At 39.7% G+C, this 13,460-nt stretch overlaps 1 protein-coding gene across 2 annotated transcripts in view; it reads left to right on the top strand.

Annotated features, from left to right (window-relative positions):
- Nucleotides 1–9,760: 9,760 nt before the first annotated feature.
- The window catches only part of pdss2 (prenyl (decaprenyl) diphosphate synthase, subunit 2), a 35,215-nt gene continuing 31,515 nt past the window's right edge, over nucleotides 9,761–13,460 (top strand). For both annotated transcript variants that reach the window (XM_034205999.1, XM_034205998.1), the window contains exon 1: nucleotides 9,761–10,279. In XM_034205999.1, the coding sequence (XP_034061890.1) occupies nucleotides 10,032–10,279 (248 nt within the window). In that variant the 5' untranslated portion in view covers nucleotides 9,761–10,031. The remainder of the gene's footprint in view (nucleotides 10,280–13,460) is intronic.

Below are 13,460 nucleotides of genomic sequence, written 5' to 3'. Positions count from 1 at the left end.
GAGTGAGGGGAAAAACGAGACAGGGGGAGGGGCGTGTGCTGAAACATTATATGACGCGTTGGTGATCAGAGGGGGGCTATTTCTTCTCGCTTTCCCATGGACTGCAATCAGAGCAGTCACATCCACTTAACGCTGCTGCCTATGGTGGGGGGCTGTAAGCAGCAAACAGGTGCCCACACACTCTGCAGTCCCATATTGTTCTTCAGGGGAGGCTAACAACCGACTGCTGTTGGTTAAAATACAATCTGGTGTTTTTATTAGTTTCTTCACAGGTTTAGACACAAACTCAAATTGGAGGTTCCAGAGCATGAGTTTTAACCAAAGGAACTGTGCAGAACCTTGATACTTCACCTCCAAAATGGTAATTTGTACATCAGCTTCTCACCTGGTTCTACCTTGATTTTTTGATCAAACTTTAGTTTTCTCTCGTGTCTCCACAGTGATTTAAGAATTTTAAAAACATTTCTTGTGTAATGAAAATAATGGGAGGCTGCGTTTAACGACACATTTATATAAAATCTGTAATCTGTTTTCAAACTCTGACATAATCCAAATATCATGTATCCAGTTGTATGCTCAGTGCTTTCCAAACATATGTGCTTTTACTAAATTCTTAAGTCTTTGAAATATTTCTGAACCGTCCAAATTCTGCGAGTTAAGGTTTTACTGAAAATGCAGTTGACTGGATAAAGGATGATTCAGCCCAGTGTGAGAGTTTGTTAATGGATAGTATCACTAAAGTTTATAGTGGCCCCCATCTGAATTCATTGAAGAATTTGCTCTCGTTTTTGGGTTCTTCCTTCATTAAAGGGAGAATATATTTATTGAAGATTTGAAGTGAGCACAGTAATTGATTAAGAACTGATCATTTTGAGGGTAAAGTATTTGCAGCAAGAAGCTCAATATACAACGGAAACGTGGACACTAAAAAGGGATGCTCACATTGACTGGAACTCTTGTTGATTGATATCCGGGGATAATGAATTGGGCTAACTGTCACATGCAGTCACTGGAAAAGATTACCTAAAATGTAAGTTTTACTGGCTTATTTTAACAATGTGGTCGCATAAGTCCTTCTGATATTACTGCAGATGTGCTGTGAGTTAGCGAGCTAACATAGCTAACCTAACCATTTATAATATATTGAGAAAACACAATTATGAAACAGAGTAACTCCTACTAACGTTACTTCTAATGTAAATGTTTTGGGGCATCAGTAGGTCAGTGAATTTTGCAGGGATTAAAAGCCAAGCGTTGTTTGTAATAAATAAATGTTTTGGGGAAAAATCAGGAGCAGTGCTTGATGATGGCAGACATTGCACAAAACATTGTGTATGTCCAATTAGAATACAACTGCAGTCTAAAAACAAATCCTTCATCATAGTGAGGTAAAAGGTTAAACACTCTCTCATAGGAACAAAGGGAACATTTTCATTCATCATGCATCAAATATTAAAAGTTGCCATTTAGCCTCAGAGTGTCTCTTCTTCTGCATCAGGTTGTTCCCTCAGGCAACAACATGCATGGCACACATTTTTCTAGGTGTACAGTATTTGCAGGAATCTCAAGGTTCAGTTATCAGACTTTTAAGGGACTATGCATTTGCATTTGTAACAAAGGTCTCACATACTGTTGGTCAGATTTAAATCCAAGACATCACATTTTCAGCCTTGAAGTGGTTTTGTAATTTGCAACCCATTTCCAAAGGACTGCTCCCTCATGTCCAACGGTTTATACCAGAACCCCGAAATATCAAGTAAGACCGATAGCTGAAGAAATACAAGATGCAAAATTGTGCAACCAAGTTAAATGGGAGTGTCGGAAAGCTAAAAGAGAGCATGAAAGAAAAATTGCAAAGGAAGCCAAAGAGAATCCGAAAGCTTTTTATAATTATGCCAGAAGCAAGCTAAAAGTCAATGCCACAGTCGAAGATCTGAAAAAGGCCAATGGCAGCCTGGCTCAAAATGACAAGGACAAAGCCAATACACTAAATTCCTTCTTTGCTAGTGTGTTCACAAAGGAGGATACCTCATCAATACCAGACTTCCAGGGCAGACCATTTAATACTCCACTAAATAAATTGGACTTCACATCAAAGGACATCCATAAAAAACTATCGAACTAAGATGCCTCAAAAGCATCAGGACCGGATGGCATCTATCCCAGGATTCTCAAAGAACTGTGTGACGAACTAGATAAACCCTTACTTACTATATTAAAAAAATCGCTTGATGAAGGTGTGGTACCCAGAGTTCCCGTTAGCCGGTAATTACCGGACTGCGACCGGTAAAATATGCTGAAGACCGGCAAATCTAAATCTCTCCGGTCAAAGTGTCCGTTAAAAATAATTTCCGCTTAGCTAAATACCACATCAGTTGCGCAACTTGCACCATTTATGTGACAGACAAAAGAGTATGTGACAGACAAGCATAGTCAATTCTAATGTCTAACACTTAATGTGGAGAAAGAGATGTCCTGTATGGGTTGATTGTGCGTTGATCTGTTGGCAGGCCCGGTTCCAGAACAAAATGACTCAGGGTGCATCTGAGATTAGAGAGGGTGCAGGGGTAAATTGCTATTTTTATAAGTGGGGAGTGGACCTAACACCCTCTAGGGGGGTCCTCAACTCCTCTAGGGGGGTCCGGGGGCATGCTCCCCCGGGAAGATTTTTTAAATATTGAAGTTAAAAGCATCAATCTGGTGCACTTTGAGAGCAAAATGAAGAGATCTATGGATACATCTCAACACCCATATGAAACAGAACTGTAAACAGATTTACTTTTTCTTTATGGATATTTTAGAAATCACTCCCCTTTTAAACTGTATTCTTGTTTTACTGTCATATAGTATTTCATTTTTAGTGAGTGAGTTACTCAGATGAGTACCAGGAGACAGCGGTTGGTACTCTGGTAGACAGGCATCTGACGTACTTGAATGTCTACATGCATAGCAGAAGATGGCATCTTTTTTACATGAATATTCCAGCCAATCTCTGTTTTTAAACCATGAGCTGCAAAATGAGCGCCTTACCCCACTGTACAGGCGAGTTGGGTGCTCGACAGTGGCCGCGGGTAACGTAATGTCCCCATGATCTGAACTGTTATTACCTGCAGTAGATGCAGTGTTACTGCTGGTGATAAGAGCTGGTTGTTTTAACCATTTTCTGATGTCAATCATTGACTATATTCTTCTTATTATTCTTATTATTACTACAATTATTATTATTGTTATTATATATGTAATATTTTTCACTTTAGATTTTTTTTTTCTTTCACTTTTCGTTTTTCAAATGAGGGTGCATAACGACTCAACTGAGGGTGCAATGCACCCTTATGCACCCCCCTAGAACCGGGCCTGTCTGTTGGTAATGCCTCGGGGTTCCGGTGGGCATGTAAACAAATGCATAATGATACGCTATATGTTGCGGCCTCACCCGGTTGCATAGCGACGCTTATTGTTTAGGTGTCTTTTAATAAGCAGGTAGTCATATCATTAGCTAGAACTAGCTGGATCTGATCGATATGGATATAAACGCGAGTGAAGTCTAATCTGACGGGAGAGAGAGATCAGCTGCTGCTGACGAGTCGACACTGTCATGATTCTTGTGTTATGTCACGTTTTAGTTTTGTATGTCTTGTTATGGGTGTGTTTCTGTTCTCTCTGTCATGTTTTCCTCCTTGTATATTGTCTGGTCCCTCTCCCTGGGTTTTTCCTCCCTGTCGTTAGTTTCCCTGGTGTGTCTAATTGTTTGATTGTGTTCACCTGTGGCCCTTGTGTTTCTCCTCCCCTGCCCGGCTGTTTCTCGTCTGGTGATTACCCCTCCCTGTATTTAGTCTGGTCTCTTCCTGTGTTCAGTGTTGGTGCTTCTTTTGTTTGTGACCTAGTTCACCGTAGAGTGTTTTGTTTGTTTCCATGTGATATGTTCGATAAGAGCCCTTGAAATAAAGGTATTATCAGTATTATCTGCGTTTGGGTCCTACCTGCTTCACTCCGCGTATCAGACACGCAGCTCTGCATGATCACATGCAGCGGTGAGCGGACAAAACACACACTTCAGGTTAGAATATCACACGTAGCTATTTTAATTACCTCTCAAACTACCTAAACTAGTTATAGATGTGTTTAGTTTTACTGTCGGGTCACTCATTACTGATCCTCGAGCTGCATGATACTGACGGGCTGTCAGGAGAGGGAGAGAGCGCTCCGTTTATTATTCCCGTGTTATTGTAAATTACTGTACACTTTTGAATAATGTAGTTAATCTACTATAATTAGTTTGTTTAATATCGAATCATTTCAATTTGTTTTAAAGCTCAATAAATAACAAAGAAGACCTTTGACCGGCACTTTTCTCATTTTGTCCGGAAGATTTAAACTTTAACGGACATGTTGACCGGCGAAAAAATATTCTAACGGGAACTCTGGTGGTACCACAGCCTTGGAAGGATGGTCATGTAACTCCTATATTCAAAAAAGGTGACCGAAACAATCCTGGAAACTATAGGCCTGTCAGCCTTACAGCAGTAGTATGCAAACTCCTTGAATCCTTGGTGCGTGATGCCTTCATAGAACATCTCGACTCAAACAACCTATTATCAGACCGCCAACACGGCTTCGTCGAGGGCAGATCCTGTTCAACCCAGCTCCTGGCTTTCCTTGACATATGGTCTCGTACCCTGGACGAGAGAGGAAGTCTCGATGCCATTTATTTGGATTTCCAGAAAGCATTTGATACTGTACCTCACAAAAGATTACTGAAGAAGCTCTATGGGTATGGTATCCGTGGAGACATACTCACCTGGATCTCAGACTTTCTCAAAAACAGGCGACAGAGAGTCTTTGTTAATGGGAAACCATCTGGATGGTGCCCAGTTCTCAGTGGAATTCCACAAGGTAGTGTCCTGGGTCCTGCACTGTTTGTCCTCTATATCAACGACTTACCCGATAATGTGAGCTCCATGGTCCAGATGTTTGCAGATGATACTAAAATCTTCAAGGAAATTAAGTGTAAAGAGGATGCAGAAAAACTCCAGTCAGATCTCAGAGAAATGCAAAGATGGTCCGAGTGTTGGCAGCTCAAATTCAATGCAGCAAAGTGCAAAGTAATGCACTTGTGTTTTCTGAATAAAAAATATGAGTATAATATGGGTGATAATTCAAACACTATAAACCTATCCGAGACTCAGAATGAAAAGGACCTTGGTGTGAAGGTTGACAATACCCTGACATTTAGTGACCATATCCGTTGGGCAAGTAACAAAGCGAATGGTATCCTAGCAATGATCCGCAGATCATACACTTATTTGGACTCTGACGTAGTACGTAGTTTATACATCTCTCTTGTACGGCCACTCCTCGAGTATGGGAATGCCGCTTGGTCACCCATGTACAAAAAGGATGCTGAGCTCATCGAGAAAATACAGAGAAGGGCAACAAAGCTGGTTCCAGAACTAAAGGACGTACCATATCAAGAACGACAGCAAAGTCTTAAAATCCCGAGTATGTATTATAGAAGGGCGAGGGGAGATATGATCGAAGTTTTCAAATATCTCCACAATATCTACAAAACATCATGCCCACTACAATGGGATTATAACACCAGGACTCGTGGACACTGCCTCAAGTTGAAGAAACAGTACTCAAGACTGGCTATCCGCCGCAACTTTTTCAGCCTGCGTGTGGTTCACTTGTGGAATGATCTGCCAGAAAGCGTTGTCACATCCAAGACGGTTAACTGTCTCAAATCCCGCCTCGACCATTACTGGTCAAACATCACCTTCACTTTGGACTATGTGGCTGTTGCCAGCATCCATAGTAAATAAAGAATCAGTGATCTACTTATTTATTTATGAGCGACTAAAAGGCCTTAGGCCTATTACAGCCGTATCCTATTGATTGATTGATTGAAGATGGTACCATGAAAGTAACGTTTCTTTAAAAAAAAAACTTATCCCAAAACATATGTATGTAATGTAGATACTTACAGTGCGCCTACAAATGTTTTTTTGATCCAGGGGCCTGTACTACGAAGCTGGTTCAACCTAACCTGGATATGTTTGAGTTAGCCGGTTGGCCTAATCCAAAACATACGCGTTCTCGCTAAACGGTACTACGACGCGGGTTATCAAGTGGATCGCTCAAGCCAGCCGTGTCCTATCTAGTTAGGTGCGCGTTCACATAAAAGGGGTGGTATTTGGAGCATTCGACCAATCACAAACATGGAGAAGCATACTGACAGCGCAGCGTCATACTTCCTGAACGAAAAGTCAACTATAATATTAGACATATGAAGAAGTTAAACTTTAAACATCCATGACTTAAACACTTTATCCAGGATAAAAGCCACATAGCTGCACCTGCAAGGTGAATACAGCTGGTAAAAGAAAAAGTGTTTGAATGCGTACATTAACAGGTTTATGATATCACTGCGCCGTCTAAGACACGATCTGACTTTAATTACATTTGTCTCGAGTGTTTCATCAACTTAATGTGTTGCTTAAAATAATACTTCTGCATCCAGTCTGTGACACTGTGAGTGTTGCACGGCCAGATACGGCTCAGCTGACTCAGATAAGAAAATATATGATACATTATGAAGTGATATGCCGCGGACTGTACTTAATGTTACTCTGATCCGGTTACTTATGTTGTGGCAGATATTTAAGTAAGCTTTCTTAACGCTAATGTTATAATAGTCAGATTGCTCTGAAGATGGGAGGTGATATTCTATTAATGTTCACGTTCACACAGTCGGTGATTTTTGCCGGCCGTCTTTCCTGCAACGGCAGCTTTTCTGTATTTCCTTTCTCCTGTAATATGACTTGATTGCTTTAAACTCCGCACACTGAGCTCTGATTGGTCAGCAGGCAGTGCTTTCACTGAGTTGAGCTCTTAGCCTGCAACCTAACCAACCTAACCTAATCAACCAATGCACGCTATAGCACTTCTCACAGCAGACACTTCAGAAAGCACAGGTGTGATTGATTATGTTAATGACCATAATGTGTTTTACAACATGATGGTTTACAGTGGGTTTTCTCAGCTAGTGCCACTCATAGGGTCATTATTGGTTGCATTATTGGTATATAAAACAAGATCCCTAAGAAAACAATCTATAGGGAATAAATAAACCTGTTTCATGTGTGTGCTACATGCTGTCCTCCGGCAGGTGAAAAAACACAGAGTGCCGGGGGGATGCTGCTCATGGCATTGTGACACCCATTTGAGCCGGGAAATCGGCGGAAACAGAGCTCAGTGAACCGTGGTGTAGGGTCAGGGGGAGATGACTTGTGTGGTGGCCTACAGGGCTGCTCCTGTCATGCCTTGCAAACCAGCAGCTCACCTGCACCACAACACTCAATATGTGTGTCGAGTTTGCTGCAATGTGTTGCTATACCTAAATGGGTGTAGCATGTTATTTGGCTCTAAATCAGGATGGATTTCTAACTTGTTCATATTCAATTTTCTTTTAGCGTTTAGTGCATTAATATACGAAGCGGCTTCAATTAAAGCATTGTTAAACCTAACGCTGCTTGGGCACTACTCCATCAAATTGTGGAACTGTTATATTGTATTACATGAACTGAAACATGAGTGGGATTTTTTCCCCCAAAATAATCAAACACTTTGGCTTAGCTTAATTTATTTTCATCTGGAATTCATATCATTTTAAATCTCCACATTGGAGATACATAAATCCAATTTGTGGTTTGGTTTCTGTCACTGGCCAGTGGCCACAATATAAACATAACAGGACAGGACTTCAGATTCTATCCAAAAGTGTTTCCGCATTGGTGTAAAGTATTTCTTTCATTTTCAGCAATTGAACTTAATATGAAACATGCACACAATATGTCAGTGATGTTTCCGTGTCAAATAAATGAAGATTACAGTGTAAGGCAGAACTGTCTGTTAATCTGTCAAGAAGAAGAAAAAGAAGAAGAAGATAACGTGTCTCTTTAACAGTAAGTGATGTTCTCTAATGGTCAAACGTTAATGCATGATCAGATCACAGATCCGTTCTGCCCTCATGCAACAAACAAAAACATCCACAGCAAATGGAAAACAGATGGGCATCCGATTACTGACATAGGTGTTGTGTAAGACTGTTGAGGCTACGGCTTGAACTGAACTCTTATACTCTATCCCCATCTTGGACAGATAAACTTAACACAAAAAGTAAGGCAATTTGTGTTTGGTAGATTATTTCTATGTTGTAACAATGCTTTTTGGCAATACATCTTATACCGTTGGAAAGCCAACAATTGATTTATTAACAATTGATTCATTTAACAAGCAGCCTCAGTAGCGTGTGGAAGAACCAAACACAGCCACAACAGCCTCTCCTCCTCATGCTGTCACCAGCCTGCTCACACTCTGCTGTGAGATGGCATCCCATTCTTCAACCAGCATTTGTCCCAGGTCAGCCAGCGTGGTTGTGCAGTTGTGTTGGTCAATCTGAATGGACAGCAGGGCCAAAAAGCATTGTTACAACATAGAAATCATCTACCAAACAGTTTTGTGTTAAGTTGATGTTAACTTTTTTCAATCAGTTTACATTTAGCTAATCTTAGATTATTGAGCCTTATCTTTCTTAAATTTAGAAAAATACAAGTAATAATCTTTCTGCCGGCCCAAATAATATGATGGGTTTGAATCTTTCAGTTCATCTCTGGGGTGTCACTGTTTTGTTTTTATGACAAATCAACTAAAATATATATAGGCATCAATTAAATATGTTTGAATGTTACACAGAATTAAGTGATATTTCTTTTAATGAACTCAGTTACAGGTTAAAACCAGAGGTCGAAAAAAGTACTCAGATTGTTGGAAGTAGTAATGCCACAGTTTAAAAAAACGTAGCTTGATTGCTGCTTAAATAAATAAGAGCAAAACTATAAAAAGTATTAACATTAAAATGTACGGTAAAATAGTCTACAAAAAGAAAAGGAAACCGCATTCAGCCCATTTTAGAATAATACATATTATTGTTGACTATTATTGATGCATTTATGTGTTCATTACTTTAATGTTGAAGCTGGTAAAGCCAAGGAGGAGTGGCTTTTTTCTTTATATATATATGCTGTTGGGTAGCTTGTGAATTTCACCAAGGGATCAATAAAGTTTATATTTATTTGTATTTAGTTTTTATTTATTAATAATAATACATATTTTGAGCAGATAGCAATAAATATGTATTTACACAGTAACTATAAAAATGTCAGATAAATGTAGTAAAAAGTTGAATATATTGATGAATGTCGAGTTGAAGAATAAAGTAGTAGAACAATTGAAATACTAAAGTTAAGTACGTCATAATTGTACTTCAAAGTAGCCTTCAGTACTAAAACTAAAAACTCTTGTGTGGGTGATTCACCGATATGGACAACATTTAAAAAATGGTAATACATTTGGTCATAGTCATAATGTTAATTTCACATTGTTGAGGTTGTTGATTAGATTTGTTGACAAAGAAGAAGAAATGGCGCGCTTTGTATTTCCTAAATTACATAGTTCGGTGGACAGAAAACAGGTGTGGACCAACTGTCAAATGTTACATTTCACCAAACAAAAGTGACACTTTGTACATGTAATACTTGACGAAAAGGCACGTGGACATACCTTAAAAATTGCTTCATGTCACGTTCTTTCAGAGTGTAACTTTGACAAAAAACGAATGAATATAAAAGTGTCTTACGGAGCTGGCAGGAAGTCCTCTCCATATTACAATTTAGCAACAAACGTCATTACGTTGGACAGCGACGTAACGTATTACGCGTTCAAAGATGGCAGCCTACAGTGACAGGTCGTGTGTTATGAAGCACAGCTAGTTATTGACACAGTAACAGTATGTTTTATCAGTCAGAACAGCAAAGTATACGTTTTAATTCATCATACTAACACGGTGCTGTTTAAGAGCATGCCACTACGTTAGAGGACAAGTCAGGCTATACAACTTAAAGATGGTGGAAGGTAACTGAATTGCACTTTATGCAACTGTCTCACTAACAAGTACATTAGAATAAGAGAACATGTTTCCTGCTACATGGTCACGACTGTCCCGCATGGCGCTGTCCAGCCGAGGACGGAGGACTCTGAGTCTGTTCTCCAGCTCAGCACCCTCCAACTGGAGCAAAGCGGTCGCAGACGCAGAGAAGATCGTCGGATATCCAACCTCCTTCATGAGCCTCCGCTGCCTGCTCAGTGATGAACTCAGTAATGTGGCCATACAGGTGAAGAGACTGGTCGGGACTCAACACCCTTTACTCCACACTGCAAGGTAACACTCCACACATGATCTGGGTTTCCTTTAAGCTCCGACTCAGGGCTTGTTTTTTCCATGGAGTAAACGCCTAACCTAACTTCTATCAATGATCTGCCAAAATAACACGACTCTGTCTTTCAGCAAAGCTTAAAATAAATAAAATGAACATTTATAGTGAAACTGTTTAAATGACTATTTTTCGGCATCCACCAATTGGCTCTCAGTTTTGATTAAATGACTATCTTTCCTCTAAATTAAAGAGAAATACAAGTCCAGTGTTTCATTATGGAGCTCACTGTATTGTGTGCCTCTTAAGTAATCATATGTTTCTCTTATGAGAGTTTTGCACGAATGATTACACTCGAATCGTTGATTAACTACTGTTTTATTAAAAAAACAAATACATTTGGCAGCACTCATCATTGTGGAATTACATTACTGTACAAACACACGACATCACCTACAGATCCATACTAGTATCCTCTTTCGTCACTGCAGACCTTTGGGTAAACAACAATCGTTTGTAATCAATACATCTATTTTGTTAAGTCAAGCAACAGCCATTGTCAGTGGTTGCTGCCTTTATTGACAGCCATCAGATGCTAAACTATTAGTAATATTTTTGTGACAACAGCTTATAAACAAATATGTGCATCATATCACACACAAACTGAATTTTCACCACAAACATCATCATTTCGTAACAGCCGCCTTAGACAGATTCTAAACTGGGATTGAGGATAAAAACGTATTATTTTTTATAAAAGATGATTTTCCTCTTATCATCCTTCTTTGTAGTTTTAAAGAATATTGTTTGCTGATCTTTGAAACCCTTAATTGATTTGACAAACTCAAGCTACAGTTTAATAGATGTTATAACTACATAACAGTCAAGGGATTGAAAAACATTTGCTAGCCTTTCTTTCTGTTATTGGGAATACACACAATGCTGTTTTGATCCCGATTGAATGTTCTCACGTTTTATTTTCATTTATGTTCCTGACTGATGTGCTTATCTGTACGAAGGCTTATGTTATTTGCTGCTTTGTTTACAAAAAACAGGGCAGTGTGTACACTCAGAGGCCACTTGTTGAGTTTGTGGGCTCCAACTGCAGAGGTCTCCCCTGTGCTTCAAGCTTTATCTTGGGACAACCAGGAGAAGCTGGTCAGCCGGATTTAGTGACCTTGAAAGGTTGTGTGTTGTTAAAGGTCAGAGAGATAGGTTGTTCAACCTTAAAGAGGTTGTGAGTGATACTGTAATACAGGACATGATTACACTGATCAGAAACCATGTCACTGTTGTATCTGTTAGAAAGGGTAGCTAGTTACACTTTTTAATACACAGTTGGCTACTTTAGTAGTTCTTAACTCTAATATGTTCTCTTTTTTTTAAGAGTTCGTATAACTTGTATAATGTTTTTCAATCTAAACGTAGTAAGTACAGCTGCTGGATAAATGGTGAGAAATAATAATAAAAAGTTCAATATTTCCCTCTGATATGACTATAACGCAGCGTCCACACGGCGCCGTGCGTCTGAAGCTCGACCAACAACCAATCACATTAATCTCCCGCCCCGGACACACAAGCACACGGTTTGATTGGCTAGAGCTTGTACTAGCATATGATTTGATTGGCTGACGCTTCCGTCGAAGCTTCAAAAGTTGAACATTGCTCAACTTTTGAAGCGAAGCGACGCTCCCACAATGCAGTTCGGCAAAGTGTGACGTCACCCCATTCAAAGTGAATGGGCAGAAGCGTTGAAGCTTCAACGCACGCCGCCGTGTGGACGGGCCGTAAGAAGACTGTAGCTGAAGTATAAGTATATAGTTTCACCGTTAAGTAAAGGAGCTGTGTGTAATTACTTTATCAGCAACATTCCTTAGATAGAAACAAAGTCAATCAACTGATAACAATACAACTAATCATATTTGTATAATGTTAATCTATCTAAATGCATAAAAACGTAGTAAAGCCACCAGCCCTTTGCTGACATCGTAAGAGAAATTGGTCAACGTTCAAATGAAATGTTTGCACTGAATAAAGTCTAAAGGGAAATGTTAAGTATGGGAGCAAAACAAAGTCATGAATTGTTTTGTCACTGCATTAATGCTTCACTTAAAAAAAGGAAATTGACTAAAGAAGCACGCAAGGGGTAACATTTTAGGGATGCACATATTGTGAAGTTCTGGGTTAAAAATAACAATTTGTCCAAAACCAATACTAATGTTTTGTGGTTTTTTGCTAATAATTAAATAATTCTTTATTAAAAAAAGTAAAGAAAGTCTTTGCGTGAGACATAAATGAAATGTGTTTAAATGTTAATATAAAACCTATTAGAAACATAAAGTGTGACTTCATTCCCCAATCTGCATATACTACATACTGGGGTTTGAGTCGGTGCTACATTGATGCAACATAACCATAGACTGTTTATATAAGAGCACATATTGAGATCAGCTCCTGCCATAGTTGATGTCATCAGGCAGGCAGTCAACAGGGCGAATTGTGGCCGATGTTCAGACATTGAATGGATGCATCTGTATAAACCATAAACTAACTTCTCAAAGGGAAGTACTGTATTCATTTCTTCTGCAGGAGAGGCCCAAAGACAACATATTTGTCTGTGTTGCAGTCACCTCTTTTGGGGTATTAATCAACCCAATTAGATGTTCCTAAACAGACCTATGGTCATGCCAGACATAGTTGTTTTTATATCCAGTTGTTGCCTATAGTTGCACGATGCCAAGGAGGACTTGTGATGCAACTGCAAACCCATGATTGTGCAATGAAGAAGGAGGGGCTACAACGGGTCACATCTTCCAAATATGACCACTTTATCACAGGGGTTGCCTTGTCTTTCATCTTATCAAAGAAATCAAGAACTTGGAGAACCAAGGAAAGAGAACCAGAAGAGAGAGTCCTCAAACTCAATCCCGCCATGCCGACGGGTGTGTTGGAAACAGGAGCCCAAGGGTGTAATAACCTATACACCTAAATCTGATATGACAATCCATTTGGGTGTTGTAGCATGGGGGTGGAGGTGGGGGGGGGAGCAGACCTCTTGACAGTCCTCACTGTCAGCTTGGGTTGGCTGGTTCGTATTTCCCTCTGTGTCTCTGCCTTAGACGTGCGGCAGATAAAAATATCCACAATAGCAGACAGGCAGACCCTCGTGGAGTTGGGTTTCGGTTTTTC

This window comes from Gymnodraco acuticeps, unplaced genomic scaffold (genome assembly GCF_902827175.1).
Source record: "Gymnodraco acuticeps unplaced genomic scaffold, fGymAcu1.1, whole genome shotgun sequence".
Taxonomy (NCBI): Eukaryota; Metazoa; Chordata; class Actinopteri; order Perciformes; family Bathydraconidae; genus Gymnodraco; species Gymnodraco acuticeps.
This window is presented reverse-complemented; position numbering and strand designations above follow the sequence as displayed.